The sequence below is a fragment of the Nerophis ophidion genome, linkage group LG03 (assembly GCF_033978795.1).
Source record: "Nerophis ophidion isolate RoL-2023_Sa linkage group LG03, RoL_Noph_v1.0, whole genome shotgun sequence".
In the NCBI taxonomy this organism is placed as follows: Eukaryota; Metazoa; Chordata; class Actinopteri; order Syngnathiformes; family Syngnathidae; genus Nerophis; species Nerophis ophidion.
The window spans coordinates 6,370,689-6,394,130 of NC_084613.1; the positions used below are offsets into that span (position 1 = coordinate 6,370,689).

General features: G+C 44.5%; 1 protein-coding gene across 1 annotated transcript in view; it reads left to right on the forward strand.

The window, feature by feature from the left end:
• LOC133548684 (DNA polymerase zeta catalytic subunit-like) overlaps positions 1 to 23,442 on the forward strand; it is a 134,215-nt gene that overhangs the window by 46,923 nt on the left and 63,850 nt on the right. Inside the window, exons 8-11 of the mRNA XM_061893655.1 lie at positions 1,606 to 1,734; positions 7,342 to 7,579; positions 7,639 to 7,778; positions 15,928 to 19,573. Coding sequence (XP_061749639.1) covers positions 1,606 to 1,734; positions 7,342 to 7,579; positions 7,639 to 7,778; positions 15,928 to 19,573 — 4,153 coding nt within the window. The remainder of the gene's footprint in view (positions 1 to 1,605; positions 1,735 to 7,341; positions 7,580 to 7,638; positions 7,779 to 15,927; positions 19,574 to 23,442) is intronic.

The window sequence follows — 23,442 nt, forward strand, 5'->3', positions numbered from 1 at the left end:
CAAAATGACCAAATATTTTGAAGTTAGAACGGTTTGAACCAGATAAAAAATGTGGGAGTTGTGGAACTTTGAAAAATGTCCCATTGATCTCAATGGGAATTTCATGAAATTTGGGGAATTCTGGGAATTTTTTTTGAAAATGCTAAGAAATGTGAATGTTTTGAATGAGTTAGTCTTGGAATACTTCAAATCGCACGAGAAATGTTGAAGTGGTAACATTTTGAATTGAGAAATTAAAAATGTATTATGGAAATCCCGGAATTTCAGGAAAACTGTGAATTTTTCCAGTTCAAAAAACAACTTTAATAATAGATTTTATTTATAAAAGCACTTTACAGGGAGCTAACAACCTTAAAGTGCTACAGTGCAATATCTATAAAAAGGCTTTTTAAAAAAGAAGGGGTTTTAAGCCTTTTTTTAAAACATTCACAGTCTGTGGTGCCCTCAGGTGGTCAGGTAGAGCATTCCACAGACTGGCAGCAGCGGAGAAGAAAGCCTGATTTCCCATAGTTCGGACTTTTGTCCTCGCAGGTTGGAGGAGGAGTGGTGTGGAGGATTTGGGGGTGAGCAGTTATTTGAGGTAGAGGGCGGCATTTCCATGGAGGCACTGGTGAGTTAGTAGGGAGACTTTGTATTCAGTCCTGAGTGGAACAGGAAGCGAGTGAAGGGATTTAATGAATTTGTGTGATGTGGTCGTATAGCCGCACTCTCACCAGGACTTTGTTTTTTGTCCTGGTTAAGAGGAATGCTTTGACGGTGAAGTGGGTTTGAAAAATGTGGGAGGAATAGTCGTTTGAAAAAAGGGATTGAAAAACTGGAATTTTGACGATTTCTGCAAAAAAAAAACATAAATTAGCCACACCGTTTTATAAGCCGAAGGTTTAAAGCGTGGGTAGGGAACCTGTGGCTCTTTTGAGGACTGCATCTGGCTCTCAGATAAACCTTACCTGACATTGCTTAACACAATAAGTAATAATTCTGCTGGTAATCACAATTTTGATTGATTGATTGATTGATTGATTGAAACTTTTATTAGTAGTTTGCAAAGTACAGTACATATTCCGTACAATTGACCACTAAATGGTAACACCCGACTAAGTTTTTCAACTTGTTTAAGTCGGGATCCACGTAAATCAATTCATGGTACGTGTTAAAAACATAAAACATTCTCATGCATTTTAATCCATCCATCCGTTTTCTACCCCACCAGTTCGAGAAGTCGCATTAAGAAGTATTTTATTTATTATTGGTTCGTTTCAGAATAACAATGTTATTAAAAAGAATAAGAGACTTATCGTACTCTAAAAATGTTTGTCTTACTTAAAAAAACATGCATTTAGTTGTATTCAGTGTTAAAAAATATTATATGGCTCTTAAATATTTGGCTTTCATGGCTCTCTCAGGGAAAAAGGTTCCCGACCCCTGGTTTAAAGCGTGGGTAAAACAGGGTAATATTTTATGCGTCGTCCTATTCAAAGCTACCATTATATGCTAAGTGTTTGTGTCCCATAAAAGGGGGTGATGGTAATAAAAGTAAGAGACATTATTCTGCATGCAATCACCGAGTTTGAATCCCTAACATGGGCATTTTGTTCTTTCCTCTAGAACCTGTGGAACGTAGGGCTGAGGTCCCGGAAGAGGCCGTTGTTGACGAGGAAGCCATCTTAAGTCTCCTGGAGAACAGTCAGAACTTTCTACAGCATTCTCAGACATCCAACCACTCATCCCTCTTAGGTACAACGTCACTTTCTCTCCATTTTATTGATTAATATGACAAGGAATGATAATAATTAAAGCTGCAAGCAGCGTTGGTCGGGTCCGCCTTTGGCCGCTGCCGCCGTGTCCAGAGTCCCGATCTTAGTCAGACCTACATAGAAGTTTTTGTTTCATCACTCTACGACATTCCTAACAGAATTTACAAGCAGTTTTGTCAGTATTTTTTCCTAGGGGGAGCTAGAGCACAATTTTTATTTTTGGGGTTTGGTTTTTTTATTGGATGGCAATTTTCACCAGTCCTGATGTGTGTGTAAAATTTGGTGAGTTTTGAAGCATGTTAAGGGGGTCAAATTACAGATTGGCGTTTCTGGATGTTGTTGATAAATGGCTTTCGCTTGGCATAGTATAGCTTTAACTGGCACTTTGAAGCATTTTAAGGGGGTCAAATATCAGTTCAAAGAGGCAAAAAAGGCATTTTTTGCAAAAATTTAGTTTTGAAGGGGTTTTTGCCAACTTCCTGTTGATTTTAGGTATAGAAGTGTTTCATTGGAAATGTAGGTCTAAGTCTGACCTACATAGAGGTTTTTGTTTCATGTCTCTACGACATTCCTAACGGAAGTTACAAGCAGTCTGTTTTTTGTCTCTTCCTAGGGGGCGCTAGCGCGCAATTTTCATTTTTGGGGTTTGGTTGCTTAATAAGTTGGTCTGCCGCTCCATACCGATGTGTGTGTCAAATTTGGTGAGTTTTGAAGCATGTTAAGGGGGTCAAATTATGGTGCGAAGGTGCGAGCGCGCCTTGGGCTGCTACCCCCGAGCCCCACGGTAGCAGACACCTTGCTGCCACTATTTAATGCATTGTGAAAGTAATGCAGTTGTTGTATTGAAGTGAAAATATCAAACTTCCTTTTGATTTTTTGCTAAAGTATGTTAATTATTAAAATGTAGGTCTAAGTGAGACCTACATAGTGTTTTTTTGTTTCATGTCTCTCTGACATTCCTACCGGAAGTTACAAGCAGTTTTGTCTGTCTTTTCTTCCTAGGAGCAGTTTGTCCTTGTTGTATTCCTAGGGGGGCGATAGAGCGCAATTTTGAGTTTTGAGGTTAGGTTTTTTTCATCAGATCGCAATTTTTGCCAGACCTGATGTGTGTGTCAAGTTTGTTGAGTTTAGAAGCATTTTAAGGGGGTCAAATAACAGCTCAAAGAGGCAAAAATGACATTTTTTAGGAGACTTTGCACAGGGGTTCTTTGAAGGCGAGTAAAATCAAAACCTGAGAACTCATCAAAACTCTGTTCTATACTTTTAATCAGAAGGGTTGAATCTCTCTCCTGTGCGAGTTTGAAGCCAAAACAACAAACGCACTCAGAGGAGATAATGTTTGAAGAAAGGTGACCGGTTTTTACAAAGCTTTTGTTTTGAAGGGGGGATTGCAAACTTCCTTTTGATTTTTGTTGGGGGTTGTCAATCTATGAAATGTAGGTCTAAGCGAGACCTACATAGAGGTTTTTCTTTCATGTCTCTCCGACATTCTTACCGGAAGTTACAAGCAGTTTTGTCTGTGTTTTCTTCCTAGGAGCAGTTTTTTCAGTGTTTTATTCAAAAAATAGCGCTAGAGCGCAATTTTGAGTTTTGGGATTTGTTTTTTTTCACTAGATCGCAATATTCGCCAGTCCTTATGTGTGCGCCAAGTTTGGTGACTTTTGAAGCATTTTAAAGGGGTCCAATTACAGCGCAAAGAGGCAAAAATGGCATTTTTTGCAAAAATTTTATTTTGAAGGGGTTTTTGCCAACTTCCTGTAGATTTTTGCTGAAAGAAGTGAGTGTATGAAAATTGGGTCTAAGTCAGACCTACATAGGAGTTTTTGTTTCATGTCGCTATGACATTCCTAACAGAAGTTACATGCAGTTTTGTCAGTAATTTTTTCCTAGGGGGGGCGCTAGAGCGCAATTTTCATTTTGGGGGATTGGTTGCTTAATATGTTGGGAAGGTTTGCTATACCGACGTGTGTGTCAAATTTGGTGAGTTTCGAAGCATGTTAAGGGGGTCAAATTACAGCGCGTAGGTGCGGAATAATAATAAAACACAGCAGTTTCAATAGGGTCCTTGGCCCATGGACCCTATGTACATACAGCTAGCTATTTACGCTAGCTGTATGTACATTTGAACACTAGATACCCACATTTAATGCGAAACAAACACTTACCAATCGACGGATTTAAGTTGCTCCAGTGTCACAAGATGCGAAAGTCCTGATCGTTTGGTCCGCACATTTTACCGGCGATGCTAATAAGGCAGCCATGCTATGGGCCACTTCATTAGGTACACCCATGCTATGGCTGAATAGCGTCAATAGCTTCAATTTCTTCTTCAATTTCGTTTTCGCTATCCGATTCCATACTCCGACCATCCGTTTCAATACATGCTTGATCCGTTGAATCGCTTAAGCCGCTGAAATCCGAGTTTGAATCCGAGCCAATGTCGCTATATCTTGCTGTGGTATTCCCATTGTTTGTTTACATTGGCAGCACTGTGTGACATCACAGGGAAATGGATAGTGGTTTCGAAGATAGCGAAAATAAGGCACTTTAAAGCTTTTTTTAGGGATATTCCGGGAGGTGTAAAATTTTGAAAAAAACTTGGAAAAATAAAACAAGCTACTGGGAACTGATTTTTATTGTTTTTAACCCTTTTGAAATTGTGATAATGTTCCCCTTTAGGTGTTTTTTTTCATCATTTATTCTCTACAAAAAAAACCTGCTGTAAAAGGAACAAAAATATACGACGGAATGACAGACAGAAATACCCAGTTTTATATATATATATATATATAAATAAATGATAAATGGGTTGTACTTGTATAGCGCTTTTCCACCTTCAAGGTACTCAAAGCGCTTTGACACTACTTCCACATTTACCCATTCACACACACATTCACACACTGATGGAGGGAGCTGCCATGCAAGGCGCTAACCAGCACCCATCAGGAGCAAGGGTGAAGTGTCTTGCTCAAGGACACAACGGACGTGACGAGGTTGGTACTAGGTGGGGATTGAACCAGCGACCCTCCGGTCGCGCCGCGCTGTAGTACAGTTTTAACTTGCACTTACAGAGCGAAGCGTTTCTGGGTGTTGTTGACAAATAGCTGTGGCTTTGCATAATAAAAAAATAATAAATGATAAATGGGTTGTACTTGTATAGCGCTTTTCTACCTTCAAGGTACTCAAAGCGCTTTGACACTACTTCCACATTTACCCATTCACACACACGTTCACACACTGATGGAGGGAGCTGCCATGCAAGGTGCTAATCAGGAGCAAGGGTGAAGTGTCTTGCTCAAGGACACAACGGACGTGACGAGGTTGGTACTAGGTGGGGATTGAACCAGCGACCCTCCGGTTGCGTACGGCCACTCTTCCACTGCACCACGCCTTTAGTACAGTTTTAACTTGCATTTACAGAGCGAAGCGTTTCTGGGTGTTGTTGACAAATAGCTGTGGCTTTGCATAATAAAAAATAATAAATGATAAATGGGTTTTACTTGTATAGCGCTTTTCTACCTTCAAGGTACTCAAAGCGCTTTGACACTACTTCCACATTTACCCATTCACACACACGTTCACACACTGATGGAGGGAGCTGCCATGCAAGGTGCTAATCAGGAGCAAGGGGGAAGTGTCTTGCTCAAGGACACAACAGACGTGACGAGGTTGGTACTAGGTGGGGATTGAACCAGCGACCCTCCGGTTGCGTACGGCCACTCTTCCACTGCGCCACGCTGTAGTACAGTTTTAACTTGCACTTACAGAGCGAAGCGTTTCTGGGTGGTGTTGACAAATAGCTGTGGCTTTGCATAATAAAAAATAATAAATGATAAATGGGTTGTACTTGTATAGCGCTTTTCTACCTTCAAGGTACTCAAAGCGCTTTGACACTACTTCCACATTTACCCATTCACACACACATTCACACACTGATGGAGGGAGCTGCCATGCAAGGTGCTAACCAGCACCCATCAGGAGCAAGGGTGAAGTGTCTTGCTCAAGGACACAACGGACGTGACGAGGTTGGTACTACGTGGGGATTGAACCAGCGACCCTCCGGTCGCGCCACGCTGTAGTACAGTTTTAACTTGCACTTACAGAGCGAAGCGTTTCTGGGTGTTGTTGACAAATAGCTGTGGCTTTGCATAATAAAAAATAATAAATGATAAATGGGTTGTACTATTATAGCGCTTTGAGTACCTTCAAGGTACTCAAAGCGCTTTGACACTACTTCCACATTTACCCATTCACACACTGATGGAGGGAGTGAAGTGAGTTATATTTATATAGCGCTTTTTCTCTAGTGACTCAAAGCGCTTTACATAGTGAACCCCAATATCTATCAATCAATCAATCAATGTTTATTTATATAGCCCCAAATCACAGATGTCTCAAAGGACTGCACAAATCATTACGACTACAACATCCTCGGAAGAACCCACAAAAGGGCAAGGAAAACTCACACCCAGTGGGCAGGGAGAATTCACATCCAGTGGGACGCCAGTGACAATGCTGACTATGAGAAACCTTGGAGAGGACCTCAGATGTGGGCAACCCCCCCTCTCTAGGGGACCGAAAGCAATGGATGTCGAGCGGGTCTAACATGATACTGTGAAAGTTCAATCCATAGTGGCTCCAACACAGCCGCGAGAGTTCAGTTCAAGCGGATCCAAGACAGCAGCGAGAGTCCCGTCCACAGGAAACCATCTCAAGCGGATCAGCAGCGTAGAGATGTCCCCAACCGATACAGGCGAGCGGTCCATCCTGGGTCTCGACTCTGGACAGTCAGTACTTCATCCATGGTCATCGGACCGGACCCCCTCCACAATGGCGGGGGGGACATAGGAGAAAGAAAAGAAGCGGCAGATCAACTGGTCTAAAAAGGAGGTCTATTTAAAGGCTAGAGTATACAGATGAGTTTTAAGGTGAGACTTAAATGCTTCTACTGAGGTAGCATCTCGAACTGTTACCGGGAGGGCATTCCAGAGTACTGGAGCCCGAACGGAAAACACTCTATAGCCCGCAGACTTTTTTGGGGCTCTAGGAATCACTAATAATATCTAAGTGACATTTAAACCAGTGTGGGTGGCACTGGGAGCAGGCGGGTCAAGTGTCTTGCCCAAGGACACAACGGCAGTGACTAGGATGGCGGAAGCGGGAATCGAACCTGCAACCCTCAAGTTGCTGGCACGGCCACTCTACCAACCGAGCTAAGCCGCCCCATGCAAGGCGCCAACCAGCACCCATCAGGAGCAAGGGTGAAGTGTCTTGCTCAGGACACAACGGACGTGACGAGGTTGGTACCAGGCGGGATTTGAACCAGGGACTCTCCCACTGCGCACGCCGTCCCTAAAATAATTGTAACCTGTTATTTAGAGGTTTGTGTTCATACTAACAATTAGACATTTTTGTCTGTAATATTTATTTAATTGGCTATTCTTGTTTATATCACACTTACATGTAACTTTCAAATAACAATATACATATATATATATATATAAAGACTTAATATGTAAACTGTTATTGGGACAATCCTAGTTTGTTATAATTGATATTAACTCACATATGTGTGTGATCCATGCAGACACCAGCCAAGACCGAGCCATGATAGATCTGCTGGCAGGTCTAGCGGACGATGAGTTCTGCAGGACTCCAGTTCTGCACGGTTCCCGGTCCTTGTCCTTTCCTGGTGCTAAGAGCGACCACTACAACAGTGATGAAGAGGAGGCGCGGCCGGCGCTGGACGAGGAAGAGGCAGAGTTGAGCGTCACCATGTCCCAGCGGTGGGACAAGGAACCCCCGGCGAGTTCCTTTCTGCCCAGGTGAGTCCTCCACCTTCACTACGACGGCAGGTACGAGACCGCCTTTCTGGTGTGTACAGACCCAGTTCCAAGGAGGCGGAGGACAGTCTGAGTGATGAGCAACAGGACTTCTCTGATGAAGACCTGGAGGGCAGTGCAAGTCATTCTTTGTTCCACCTGTCCATCCCCCAGCTGGACGGGGCGGCGGACGAAAGCAGCGGTGAGTCTTGCCTTGGCTTTCATTGACGGGGGCCGAAAAAAAGTATTTAGTCAGCCAGTTAAAATGGTGACAGAGTTCTGTAATATTCATCATAGGTACACTTCAACTGTGAGAGACAGAATGTGAAGTGAATTATATTTATATAGCGCTTTACATAGTGAAACCCAATATCTAAGTTCCATTTAAACCAGTGTGGGTGGCACTGGGAGCAGGTGGGTCAAGTGTCTTGCCCAAGGACACAACGGCAGTGACTGGGATGGCGGAAGCGGGAATCGAACCTGCAACCCTCAAGTTGCTGGCACAGACGCTCTACCAACCTGTGTTGATTGAACTGTGTTGAAACAGCAAAAAAGGACATTATGCTAAATGAGGAGTTTCTGTCTCTGATTTAGTAATGCAAGTGCATCATAAAGCCTACATGAACTCCATGGTGTTCCGGGATGAGTAGTCTCTCCTATTGCTATTGTACTATTTTTACAACTATCAATCAATCAATGTGGGGGGAAAAAATCCAGGAATTCACATTGTAGGAATTTTAAAGAATTTATTTGTAAATTATGGTGGGAAATAAGTAACAGCCAATCAGCAGTGCGTATTCACAGCGCATGGAGTCAGTGCTCCTGCGTCTTGATGAACAGTGAAGTGAAGTGTGAAGTGAATTATATTTATATAGCGCTTTTCTCAAGTGACTCAAAGCGCTTTACATAGTGAAACCCAATATCTATGTTCCATTTAAACCAGTGTGGGTGGCACTGGGAGCAGGTGGGTCAAGTGTCTTGCCCAAGGACACAACGGCAGTGACTAGGATGGCGGAAGCGGGAATCGAACCTGCAACCTTCAAGTTGCTGGCACAGACGCTCTACCAACCTGTGTTGATTGAACTGTGTTGAAACAGCAAAAAGGGACATTATGCTAAATGAGGAGTTTCTGTCTCTAATTTAGTAATGCAAGTGCATCATAAAGCCTACATGAACTCCATGGTGTTCAGGGATGAGTAGTCTCTCCTATTGCTATTGTACTATTTTTACAGCTATCAATCAATCAATGTGGGGGGGGGGGAAATCCAGGAATTCACATTGTAGGAATTTTAAAGAATTTATTTGTAAATTACGGTGGGAAATAAGTAACAGCCAATCAGCAGTGCGTATTCAGAGCGCATGGAGTCAGTGCTCCTGCGTCTTGAACAGTGAAGTGAAGTGTGAAGTGAATTATATTTATATAGCGCTTTTCTCAAGTGACTCAAAGCGCTTTACATAGTGAAACCCAATATCTAAGTTCCATTTAAACCAGTGTGGGTGGCACTGGGAGCAGGTGGGTCAAGTGTCTTGCCCAAGGACACAACGGCAGTGACTAGGATGGCGGAAGCGGGAATCGAACCTGCAACCTTCAAGTTGCTGGCACAGACGCTCTACCAACCTGTGTTGATTGAACTGTGTTGAAACAGCAAAAAAGGACATTATGCTAAATGAGGAGTTTCTGTCTCTGATTTAGTAATGCAAGTCTACATGAACTCCATGGTGTTCAGGGATGAGTAGTCTCTCCTATTGCTATTGTACTATTTTTACAACTATCAATCAATCAATATGGGGGGGAAAAAATCCAGGAATTCACATTGTAGGAATTTTAAAGAATTTATTTGTAAATTACGGTGGGAAATAAGTAACAGCCAATCAGCAGTGCGTATTCAGAGCGCATGGAGTCAGTGCTCCTGCGTCTTGATGAACAGTGAAGTGAAGTGTGAAGTGAATTATATTTATATAGCGCTTTTCTCAAGTGACTCAAAGCGCTTTACATAGTGAAACCCAATATCTAAGTTCCATTTAATTCAGTGTGGGTGGCACTGGGAGCAGGTGGGTCAAGTGTCTTGCCCAAGGACACAACGGCAGTGACTAGGTTGGCGGAAGCGGGAATCGAACCTGCAACCCTCAAGTTGCTGGCACAGACGCTCTACCAACCTGTGTTGATTGAACTGTGTTGAAACAGCAAAAAAGGACATTATGCTAAATGAGGAGTTTCTGTCTCTGATTTAGTAATGCAAGTGCATCATAAAGCCTACATGAACTCCATGGTGTTCAGGGATGAGTAGTCTCTCCTATTGCTATTGTACTATTTCAATGTGGGGGGAAAAAAATCCAGGAATTCACATTGTAGGAATTTTAAAGAATTTATTTGTAAATTATGGTGGGAAATAAGTAACAGCCAATCAGCAGTGCGTATTCAGAGCGCATGGAGTCAGTGCTCCTGCGTCTTGATGAACAGATGGGTGTTTACCAGGTCTCTCCCCAAATTATGATGAACACCTCCCAGTCAACTACTAGTAACATCACTATGAGTCCGTTGACGTTCTAGAGGGGAAGGCTAATTAGCGTAAAGTTAGCTCACTTTGTGTGCGTTCTGCGTGCGTGTGTTACGGACACCAAAGCTCTGTCTGTCTGTTATTTCACTTGACCTTTTTCTGTGTTGATTGAACTGTGTTGAAACAGCAAAAAAGGACATTATGCTCAATGAGGAGTTTCTGTCTCTGATTTAGTAATGCAAGTGCATCATAAAGCCTATATGAACTCCATGGTGTTCCGGGATGAATAGTCTCTCCTATTGCTATTGTACTATTTTTAAAGCTATCAATCAATCAATCAATGTTTATTTATATAGCCCCAAATCACAAACGTCTCAAAGGACTGCACAAATCATTACGACTACGACATCCTCGGAAGAACCCACAAAAGGGCAAGGAAAACTCACATCCAGTGGGACGCCAGTGACAATGCTGACTATGAGAAACCTTGGAGAGGACCTCAGATGTGGGCAACCCCCCCTCTCTCTAGTTACATTAATCATTAGTAATGTAGCAGCCTAGTTTTGAATGGCAGGGTCCCTGCTATCACATGTTGATACAAATATAACATTTACATAATAAACATCAACGACAGGCTTCCCAAATGCTGAAATAAATGAAGCATGATGAGTTGAGCATATATAAGCATGTGGCATGATAATGACATACTTAGTAACTCAGGTAACTAGGACTGTTTTGTTTTTACTTTAAGGAAAAAATATTGAGATATATATCGTATATATATATATATATTCAGCAAATGGAGCGGAAAACACAACCAGAAATTATAAGCTTCCTCACCACAGTTTGTAGTCTGTTGCCCGCCCAGGCTGTGGTAGCAGCGACGAGGTGGGGACGTAATGGCGACAGGCCGAGTTAGACCGATCCTTGCACCCACCCACCCCCTTCCCTGATCTGTCCGCCGGAGAGACACCACCTTAACCCCTTTTTTTGGGGGAGACACTGGATTGTTATCGGTATAAGCCAACAATCAAGGCTTCCTCACCACAGTCTGTAGTCTATTGCCCCCCCCAGGCTGTGGTGGCAGCGACAAGGTGGGGACATAATGGCAACAGGCCGGGTTAGACCGATCCTTGCACCCACCCACCGGTCTGTCCGCCGGAGAGACACCACCTTAACACATTTTCTGGGGGAGACACTGGATTGTTATCGGTATAAGCCAACAATCAAGGCTTCCTCACCACAGTCTGTAGTCTATTGCCCGCCCAGGCTGTGGTGGCAGCGACGAGGTGGGGACGTAATGGCGACAGGCCGAGTTAAACCGATCCTTGCACCCACCCACCTCCTTCCCCGGTCTGTCCGCCAAAGAGACACCACCTTAACTAACACATTTTCTGGGGGGGACACTGGATTGTTATCGGTATAAGCCAACAATCAAGGTTTCCTCACCACAGTCTGTAGTCTATTGCCCCCCCAGGCTGTGGTGGCAGCGAGGAGGTGGGGACGTAATGGCGACAGGCCGGGTTAGACCGATCCTTGCACCCGCCCACCCACTCCCTTCTCCGGTCTGTCCGCCGGAGAAACACCACCTTAACTAACACATTTTCTGGGGGAGACGCTGGATTGTTATTGGTATAAGCCAACAATCAAGGTTTCCTCACCACAGTCTGTAGTCTATTGCCCCCCCAGGCTGTGGTGGCAGCGAGGAGGTGGGGACGTAATGGCAACAGGCCGGGTTAGACCTACCCTTGCACCCACCCACCAGTCCGTCCGCCGGAGAGACACCACCTTAACTAACACATTTTCTGGGGGAGACATTGGATTGTTATCAGTATAAGCCAACAATCAAGGCTTCCTCACCACAGTCTGTAGTCTATTGCCCCCCCAGGCTGTGGTGGCAGCGACGAGGTGGGGACGTAATGGCGACAGGCCGAGTTAGACCGATCGTTGCACCCACCCACCCCCTTCCCCGGTCTGTCCGCCGGAGAAACACCACCTTAACTAACACATTTTCTGGGGGAGACACTGGATTGTTATCGGTACAAGCCAACAATCAAGGCTTACTCACCACAGTCTGTAGTCTATTTCCCCCCCAGGCTGTGGTGGGAGCGACGAGATGGGGACGTAATGGCGACAGGCCGAGTTAGACCGATCGTTGCACACACCCACCCCCTTCCCCGGTCTGTCCGCCGGAGAAACACCACCTTAACTAACACATTTTCTGGGGGAGACACTGGATTGTTATCGGTACAAGCCAACAATCAAGGCTTCCTCACCACAGTCTGTAGTCTATTTCCCCCCCAGGCTGTGGTGGGAGCGACGAGATGGGGACGTAATGGCGACAGGCCGAGTTAGACCGATCGTTGCACACACCCACCCCCTTCCCCGGTCTGTACGCCGGAGAGACACCACCTTAACTAACACATTTTCTGGGGGAGACACTGGATTGTTATCGGTATAAGCCAACAATCAAGGCTTCCTCACCACAGTCTGTAGTCTATTGCCCCCCCCAGGCTGTGGTGGCAGCGACGAGGTGGGGACGTAATGGCGACAGGCCGAGTTAGACCGATCCTTGCACCCACCCACCCCCTTCTCCGGTCTGTCCGCCGGAGAGACACCACCTTAACTAACACATTTTCTGGGGGAGACACTGGATTGTTATCGGTATAAGCCAACAATCAAGGCTTCCTCACCACAGTCTGTAGTCTATTGCCCGCCCAGGCTGTGGTGGCAGCGACGAGGTGGGGACGTAATGGCGACAGGCCGAGTTGGACCGATCCTTGCACCCACCCACCCCCTTACCCGGTCTGTCCGCCGGAGAGACACCACCTTAACTAACACATTTTCTGGGGGAGACACTGGATTGTTAACGGTATAAGCCAACAATCAAGGCTTCCTCACCACAGTCTGTAGTCTATTGCCCGCCCAGGCTGTGGTGGCAGCGACGAGATGGGGACGTAATGGCGACAGGCCGAGTTACACCGATCCTTGCACCCACCCACCCCCTTCCCCGGTCTGTCCGCCGGAGAGACACCACCTTAACTAACACATTTTCTGGGGGAGACACTGGATTGTTATCGGTATAAGCCAACAAACGAGGCTTCCTCACCACAGTCTGTAGTCTATTGCCCGCCCAGGCTGTGGTGGCAGCGACAAGGTGGGGACGTAATGGCGACAGGCCGAGTTAGACCGATCCTTGCACCCACCCACCCCCTTCCCCGGTCTTTCCGCCGGAGAAACACCACCTTAACTAACACATTTTATGGGGGAGACACTGGATTGTTATCGGTGTAAGCCAACAATCAAGGCTTCCTCACCACAGTCTGTAGTCTATTGCCCGCCCAGGCTGTGGTGGCAGCAACTAGGTGGGGACGTAATGGCGACAGGCCGAGTTAGACCGATCCTTGCACCCACCCACCAATCTGTCCGCCGGAGAGACACCACCTTAACTAACACATTTTCTGGGGGAGACACTGGATTGTTATCGGTATAAGCCAACAATCAAGGCTTCCTCACCACAGTCTGTAGTCTATTTCCCCCCCAGGCTGTGGTGGGAGCGACGAGGGGGGACGTAATGGCGACAGGCCGGGTTAGACCGATCGTTGCACCCACCCACCCCCTTCCCTGGTCTGTCCGCCGGAGAGACACCACCTTAACTAACATATTTTCTGGAGGAGACACTGGATTGTTATCGGTATAAGCCAACAATCAAGGCTTCCTCACCACAGTCTGTAGTCTATTGCCCCCCCCGGCTGTGGTGGCTGCGACGAGGTGGGGACGTAATGGCGACAGGCCGAGTTAGACCGATCCTTGCACCCACCCACCCCCTTCCCCGGTCTTTCCGCCGGAGAAACACCACCTTAACTAACACATTTTATGGGAGAGACACTGGATTGTTATCGGTATAAGCCAACAATCAAGGCTTCCTCACCACAGTCTGTAGTCTATTGCCCCCCCCAGGCTGTGGTGGCAGCGACGAGGTGGGGACGTAATGGCGACAGGCCGAGTTAGACCGATCCTTGCACCCACCCACCCCCTTCTCCGGTCTGTCCGCCGGTGAGACACCACCTTAACTAACACATTTTCTGGGGGAGACACTGGATTGTTATCGGTATAAGCCAACAATCAAGGCTTCCTCACCACAGTCTGTAGTCTATTGCCCCCCCAGGCTGTGGTGGCAGCGACGAGGTGGGGACGTAATGGTGACAGGCCGAGTTAGACCGATCCTTGCACCCACCCACCCCCTTACCCGGTCTGTCCGACAGAGAGACACCACCTTAACTAACACATTTTCTGGGGGAGACACTGGATTGTTATCGGTATAAGCCAACAATCAAGGCTTCCTCACCACAGTCTGTAGTATATTGCCCCCCCCAGGCTGTGGTGGCAGCGACGAGGTGGGGACGTAATGGCGACAGGCAGAGTTAGACCGATCCATGCACCCACCCACCCCCTTCCCTGGTCTGTCCGCTGAGAGACACCACCTTAACTAACACATTTTCTGGGGGGGACACTGGATTGTTAACGGTATAAGCCAACAATCAAGGCTTCCTCACCACAGTCTGTAGTCTATTGCCCGCCCAGGCTGTGGTGGCAGCGACGAGATGGGGACGTAATGGCGACAGGCCGAGTTGGACTGATCCTTGCACCCACCCACCGGTCTGTCCGCCAGAGAGACACCACCTTAACTAACACATTTTATGGGGGAGACACTGGATTGTTATCGGTATAAGCCAACAATCAAGGCTTCCTCACCACAGTCTATAGTTTATTGCCCCCCCAGGCTGTGGTGGCAGCGACTAGGTGGGGACGTAATGGCGACAGGCCGAGTTAGACCGATCCTTGCACCCACCCACCCCCTTCCCTGGTCTGTCCGCTGAGAGACACCACCTTAACTAACACATTTTCTGGGGGAGACACTGGATTGTTAACGGTATAAGCCAACAATCAAGGCTTCCTCACCACAGTCTGTAGTCTATTGCCCGCCCAGGCTGTGGTGGCAGCGACGAGATGGGGACGTAATGGCGACAGGCCGAGTAAGACCGATCCTTGCACCCACCTACTCACCCCCTTCCCCGGTCTGTCCGCCGGAGAGACACCACTTTAACTAACACATTTTCTGGGGGAGACACTGGATTGTTATCGGTATAAGCCAACAATCAAGGCTTCCTCACCACAGTCTGTAGTCTATTGCCCCCCCCGCCTGTGGTGGCTGCGACGAGGTGGGGACGTAATGGCGACAGGCCGAGTTAGACCGATCCTTGCACCCACCCACCCACCCACCCCCTTCTCCGGTCTGTCCGCCGGAGAGACACCACCTTAACTAACACATTTTCTGGGGGAGACATTGGATTGTTAGCGGTATAAGCCAACAATCAAGGCTTCCTCACCACAGTCTGTAGTCTATTGCCTCCCCAGGCTGTGGTGGCAGCGACGAGGTGGGGATGTAATGACGACAGGCCGAGTTAGACCGATCCTTGCACCCACCCACCCCCTTCCCCGGTCTTTCCGCCGGAGAAACACCACCTTAACTAACACATTTTCTGGGGGAGACACTGGATTGTTATCTGTTTAAGCCAACAATCAAGGCTGAAATGTCAATATTCAATCTGAAAACAAAAAGGTGTATCAGGACACACCTGCTTTTAATGGTCCTCCAATTTCTTCCTTCTGTTCCTCGTTTGAATTCTGGTAGGTTTTTGTTTTGCCTTGTCAACCCCTTGCCGAGAGATATTTGTAATGATTCCAAAGTCTTCCGAGATGAAGATGTTCTTCTGATGAACTGCTAACCCAAGTTAACATGCAATTAGGAAAATTGTAAAGACAGACTTCTCTTTCTGTTTCCATTCCTAGATTCATCCTTAACAGAGAGCGGCTCTCGGACTCAGTCTTCTCTCATAGTCACGGAGAAGATAATCGTGAAAAGGAATCCCTTCCCTGGAGAGATTGGCCATCTTGAACCCCCTTCCACAGCTAAGATCTTCCTGGAATGTAAGCTCCCAGAGCACCGACCGGTTCATGGGCTGGACAAGGAGCAACCCCTCGACAAGCACTTTCAGCCTAAGAGCCGTCAAGACAGCAGTAGTGAATGTTCCGCGGGCTTGAAGGTCAATAAAGAAATCCCTTACATCCCCCCGGTCAAACACCCGATCCCCTGCAAGACAATCAGTCACCCGGAGGTGCAGGCCGTCTGCGGTGACAAAGAGGACGTTCGAAAAGCTTCTTTAGCCCTGGATAACGCGGATATTAACAGTTTCCAGTTCAGCAGCAGTAAGATCACGAAAAGAAGAAAGAATTACAGCAGCATGACGAATGTAGAAACCAACTGTCTGTCAATCCTTCAGAACCACAGAGCCTTCTCTCTCTGCTACTCCGAGCTGAGGAACTGCTCCACCAAGGCAGACCTCGAACTTAGCCAGATGGACAGAAATAGCCCCCACCTAAGGAGTATTCCCTCGGCCGCATCGGCGCTACAAGAGGAGGTTTTCCATAAGGGGGAGAAAAGTCAAGACAGCGAAGAAGGAGACGTGGGCGAGCTGAAAATAAGGTACGAGGACTATCAGAAAAACCAAACCGAAAAGACTGTCGTCGGCCAGCAGGAAGCGCACTACAAGTTTTTCCCCAGTGTCATTCTCTCGAACTGCCTGAATAGAAAGAAAGCGTTAAGCAAAAAGCTCCCGGAGCCGGAGCAGTTGCAGAGTCGCAGGTCAAGGCTAAAAGTCGGTAAAAAGAGACCCTCAGGCCCGAGAAACAAGTTAAACATAGATGACAGCTCCACCTCCGATAGCCAGATTAGCATGGGCTGCACCTCTGTCACTCCCGATCACCCCGGCATTGGGGACACAGAAATGTTAGTTTGTGAAGAGGATTCCGCAAAAGAGTCCATCTCAGACGAGCCAGTCCAAGAGGGACCATCGCTCACAAAAGATGAGCCAGAAATCGGGGAGAGATCTGTAAACAAAGCGGCCGATCAGCTTCCTGTGCCCACTTCCACGGACACTGACCCGGCTCTCAGTTTCTCAGAGGAAACTAAAGAAGACAGTACAGGTCTCCTGCAAGATTTAGCCACCACAACCAGTTGTACAAACCCCTCATCCCTGCCTGGGAGTAAATACACTCTGAGGACTAAACGAAAGATGTTATACGACAGCGAAGACGGAGACTACGTAGGGACTGCCCGCTCTAAAAGCCAATCCACTGTGAAAGAACGTCTCAAAGGGTGCAACGTCCGTAGTGGGCATGACCTAAAGTACCAGAAACGACGTAAGAAGGAACCCCCTGTCATCGTCAAGTACATCATTATCAACCGGTTCAAAGGACAGAAAAACATGTTGGTGAAAATGTGTAAGGTCAAAGCGGAGGAGCAGAGGGTAACACTGACAAAGGAGAAGTTGGATGAGTACAATAAATTGGCTCCTCTGAAGGATTTCTGGCCAAAGATTCCAGAGTCCACCGCAGTCGAGTTCCCGGCCGTGGAGGCAAAAGCAAAAAAACAGCAGAAACGGAAGTCGAAAGTCAACTCGACAAATAAAAGTACTGTAAACAACTCCAAATGTCAATCTGGATCGGATGAAAAGGTCAAAAGAAAAAAGGGATCTCAGAGGAGTCAAGGTTTACCCTCCTTACCCCCTCCTCGACCATGTTACTGTGAGCATGCAGATGACCAGAACCGTGATTACACCGATGTTATGTTGGAGCTAGGCTATCTCTCCGACAGTGCACAAAGCCCAACAGACTCAACGCCCCCTCGCTGCTGGTCCCCAACAGACCCCGTCATGGCCCGGAGTACTTCTAAGCAACTAATAAACCCACTCAGTGATCCGTGTCTTAGTTTTTCTCATCAAATGCCACTCTTTGCAACCAAAAGAGCTCGAAGCAGGTGTAAAACGTCCAAACCTAAGACATCGACAGATTCTAAAAGGAACCTCAAGAAAAAGTCTGCAACGAAGACCCGAGGAGAAAATCCAAAAAACGAGGAATTACAAATCGAAAAGGCTAACTCAAGACGGGGAAAGAAAGCTGCCGGGACGGATGAAAAAATAAACAGCACGGCAAACACCCCAAAACCCAGATGGGCAAACAAAAGGAAGTCAACGGATCCTAAACATCACAATACCAGGAAAGATATATCAAAGGTACTTTTCCCAGAAGAGGATTCATCTCCGTCAAAAAAGCTAGTAAATGTAGGTAACAGTCAAGACCAGACAACAGTTGAACCAAAAATCGAGGACTCTGAGATTTCTTTATTAGAGTCCAATCAAAATACGTCACCACAGGTTCAGACAAAGCAGCAAAGTTGTCAGACCACTGTTGTAAAGGTAGAACCTGGCACGGGGGACTTCAAAGCCTCAACATGTTCAACCTCACAAAAAGACCGTAAAAACTCTCAATCAGCAAAAGCCTCCACACAGTCAGGCTTAACCAACAGGCAGGTTTCCGGTCTCTCTCAGACCCCCTGCAGCTTGTCTGTCCTCAAGAAACTTTACCAAAAGAGTCGGCACGGTCAAACTCCGGCGGGGGATTCTGCCAACCGTTCCACTGTCGCAGCTCCGATAACCAAACCGGCCAAATCAAGAAAAGCTACTCCAAGGAAACCACTGGCCACCACTTCTTCAATGCCCAAGGATATCAAACCCAGGAAAAGCAAGACGAACAACACTCGGCCTACTTTGTCAGTGAAGCAGGAGGACATAACGTTGGATGACTGCTTGCTCTTTCCGTCCAACCCGGACATGGACACTTGCAACCTGATAGAAGACAGCCTGTCCCCAGAACTGCCACACAACTGTTCCTTTGACATAAACGCCATCGATCAGACAGAATTCTCCAGCCCGTACAGCGGCACTCAGTTCGTCCTGACCGACAAACATTTACCTTTGAAGTTTTTGAGTGATGCCAACCAGGAGGCAGTAGTTGCCCAGGCACTGGGTTTCGAAAAGAAGTCGGATTGGCTGCCAGGTTCTGAGGAGGACTTTGAATGGCACCGGCTCAAGCCTTCCAGCGCCGACATCCTGGACAGACGGGACCATGGGGAGGGTCCACCCAACCACCTCACCTTCATTGACTCGGACAAGTTCCAACCCGGAGACGGCCACTTGTCTTCGGGCCACGCCCAGACCCTCAGCCCCTTTCAGGACTTCCACTGTGAGAGAAAAGATCTGCTGTTTTCAGCCTGTGATCCCGTCTTGCCTCTGAGCTCCGCCTCATTCGCCTGCCACGAGGGCTCCCCTACTGGCGAGTTTCTGGAAGGCATTGACGGATTCACATCCACCACGCCCAGTAGCTCTCCTCGGTCTGTCAGCTCCTTCTCTCAGGTGAGGGCCAGCCAGGTGCTGCGGGGACCAGGAGGAGGAGGAGGAGGAGCCCACATCCTGAAGCCCCTCATGTCCCCTCCGAGCAGGGAGGAGATCCTCAGCACTTTGCAGGACCTGGAGATATCCGAGGCCACCTTTCAGGAGCCCTTCTGCAGTGACCCCGCCGATGCCCCCGGGAAACCAATGTGAGAATATATTCATATTTAACAAAAAGCAACTATTAGGCAATATTATCACAGTTATTTAACATAACTCCGAAACCAAACATGCTAAATGTCTAATAAGGCCTGAAATAATGTATCTTTGTGAGTTTTACCAAAAACTTATGCTTTTGTAAGGTTTGCAAAGACAAAAAATGTGTTTTACTCAATATGACAGTCTGTCATACTAAATATGACAGTTATATAAACATAACTCCAAAACCAAACATGCAAAATGTCTAATAAGGCCTGAAATAATGTATCTTTGTGAGTTTTACCAAAAACTTATGCTTTTGTAAGGTTTGCAAAGACAAAAAATGTGTTTTACTCAATATGACAGTCTGTCATACTAAATATGACAGTTATATAAACATAACTCCAAAACCAAACATGCAAAATGTCTAATAATGCTTGTAATAATGTATCTTTGTGGGTTTTACCCAAAAAATTATGCTTTTGCAAGGTTTGCAAAGACAAAAATAGTTTGTTTTACTCAATATGACAGTTTAACTGTCATACTAAATATGAGTTATATAAACAAAACTCCAAAACCAAACATGCAAAATGTCTAATAAGGCCTGATATAATGTATCTTTGTGAGTTTTACCAAAAACTTATGCTTTTGTAAGGTTTGCAAAGACAAAAAATGTGTTTTACTCAATATGACAGTATAACTGTCATTCTAAATATGACAGTTATATAAACATAACTCCAAAACCAAACAGGCAAAATGTCTAATAATGCTTGTAATAATGTATCTTTGTGGGTGTTACCAAAAACTTCTGCTTTTGTAAGGTTTGCAAAGTCAAAAAAAGAGTTTGTTTTACTCAATATGACAGTATAGCTGTCATACTAAATATGACAGTTATATATATAAACATAACTCCAAAACCAAACATGCAAAATGTCTAATAATGCTTGTAATAATGTATGTTTGTGAGTTTTACCAAAAACTTGTGCTTTTGTAAGGTTTGCAAAGACAAAAAATAGTTTGTTTTACTCAATATGACAGTATAACTGTCATACTAAATATGAGTTATACAAACAAAACTCCAAAACCAAACATGCAAAATGTCTAAAGATGCCTGAAATAATGTATCTTTGTGAGATTTACTAGAAACTTATTCTTTTGAAAGGTTTGCAAAGACAAAAAATAGTTTGTTTTACTCAATACGACAGTATAACTGTCATACTTAATATGAAAGTTAGATAAACATAACTCCAAAACCAAACATGCAAAATGACTAATAATGATTGTAATAATTGTTTTTTTTTGTGAGTTTTACCAAAAACGTGTGCTTTTGTAAGGTTTGCAAAGACAAAACATTGTTTGTTTTACTCAAAATGACAGTATAACTGTCATATTAAATATGAGTTATATGAACAAAACTCCAAAACCAAACATGCAAAATGTCTATAATGCCTGAAATAATGTATCTTTGTGAGTTTTACTAGAAACTTATTCTTTTGAAAGGTATGCAAAGACAAAAAATAGTTTGTTTTACTCAATATGACAGTATAACTGTCATACAAAATATGAGTTATATGAACAAAACTCCAAAACCAAACATGCAAAATGTCTAATAATGCTTGTAATAATTGTATCTTTGTGAGTTTTACCAAAAACTTGTGCTTTTGTAAGGTTTGCAAAGACAAAAAATAGTTTGTTTTACTCAATATGACAGTGTAACTGTCATACTAAATATGACAGTTACATAAACATAACTCCAAAACCAAACATGCAAAATGTCCTAATATTGCTTGTAATAATGTATGTTTGTGAGTTTTATAAGAAAAATGATATTTTTTAAGGTTTGCAAACACAAAAAATGTGTTGTTTTACTCAATATGACAGTATAACTGTCATACTATGTATGACAGTTATATAAACATTACTCCAAAACCAAACATGCAAAATGTCCAATAATGCTTGTAATAATGTATCTTTGTGGGTTTTACCAAAAACTTATGTATGCTTTTGTAAGGTTTGCAAAGACAAAAATGTTTGTTTTACTCAATATGACAGTATGACTGTCATACTAAATATGACAGTTACATAAACATAACTCCAAAACCAAACATGCAAAATGTTTAATAATGATTGTAATAATGTATCTTTGTGAGTTTTACTAGAAACTTATTCTTTTGTAAGGTTTGCAAAGACAGAAAATAATGTTTTATTCAATATGACAGTACAACTGTCATACTAAATATGACAGTTATATAAACATAACTCCAAAACCAAACATGCAAAATGTCTAATAATGCTTGTAATAATGTATGTTTGTGAATTTTACAAGAAAAATTATATTTTTTAAGGTTTGCAAACACAAAAAATTTGTTGTTTTACTCAATATGACAGTATAACCGTCATACTAAGTATGACAGTTATATAAACATAACTCCAAAACCAAACATGCAAAATGTCCAATAATGCTTGTAATAATGTATCTTTGTGGGTTTTACCAAAACTTATGCTTTTGTAAGGCTTGCAAAGACCAAAAATTGTTTGTTTTACTCAAAATGACAGTATAACTGTCATACTAAATATGACAGTTATATAAACAAAACTCCAAAACCAAACATGCAAAATGTCTAATAATGCCTGAAATAATGTATCTTTGTGAGTTTTACTTGAAAATTGTTTTGTAAGGTTTGCAAAGACAAAACATTTTTTGTTTTACTCAATATGACAGTTTGACTGTCATACTAAATATGACAGTTATATAAACAAAACTCCAAAACCAAACATGCAAAATGTCTAATAATGCCTGAAATAATGTATCTTTGTGAGTTTTACTTGAAATTTTTTTTGTAAGGTTTGCAAAGACAAAAATGTGTTGTTTTACTCAATATGACAGTATAAACGACATGATAAATATGAAAATGAAATAAACCAAACATGCAAAATGTCTAATAATGCTTGTAATAATGTATTTTTGTGATTTTTACTAAAAACATATGCTTTTTTAAGGCTTGCAAACACAAAAAAATGTTTTTTTTACTCAATATGACAGTAACGTTCTTAGAATCCTGAGATAATGCGAAAAAAGCAATACAATATAAAAATGGGAGCCATTACCTCCCTGCTTGGCACTCAGCATCAAGGGTTGGAATTGGGGGGTTAAATCATCAAAAATGATTCCCGGGCGCTGCTCCCCTCACCTCCCAGGGGGTGATCAAGGGTGATGGGTCAAATGCAGAGAATAATTTCGCCACACCAGAGTGTGTGTGACAATCCTTGGTATTTTAACTTTAACTTGAATCGCTCCCACTGCAATCGCCTTTTTTTTTTTTCTTCTAGTATTTCACTCTCAATATCCTCATCCACAAATTTTTGATCCTCGCTCAAATTAATGGGGGAGTTGTGGCTTTCTTGGTCCGAATCGCTCTAGCTGCTGGTGGCCATGATTGTAAACAATGTTCAGATGTGAGGAGCCCCACAACCCGTGACGTCACACGCACATCGTCTGCTACTTCCGGTACAGGCAAGGCTTTTTTAGTAGCAACCAAAAGTTGCAAACTTTTATCCTCGATGTTCTCTACTAAATCCTTTCAGCAAAAACATGGCAATATGGCGAAATGATCAAGTATGACACATAGAATGGACCTGCTATCCCCGTTTTAATAAGAAAATCTCATTTCAGTAGGCCTTTATAGGATTGCATCGTAGTAGCAGCCAGCGTTTAGAACATTGGTTCTTAACCTGGGTTCGATCCAAGCCTAGGGGTTCGGCGAGTCGGCCTCAGGGGTTCAAAACACACCCGACACATCGCGTGAATACAAACTTCTCCCTATCGGCGTATTACGGCTACGGCAACAGCTGAATGATTTGCAGGTGTGTAATTTGTTGT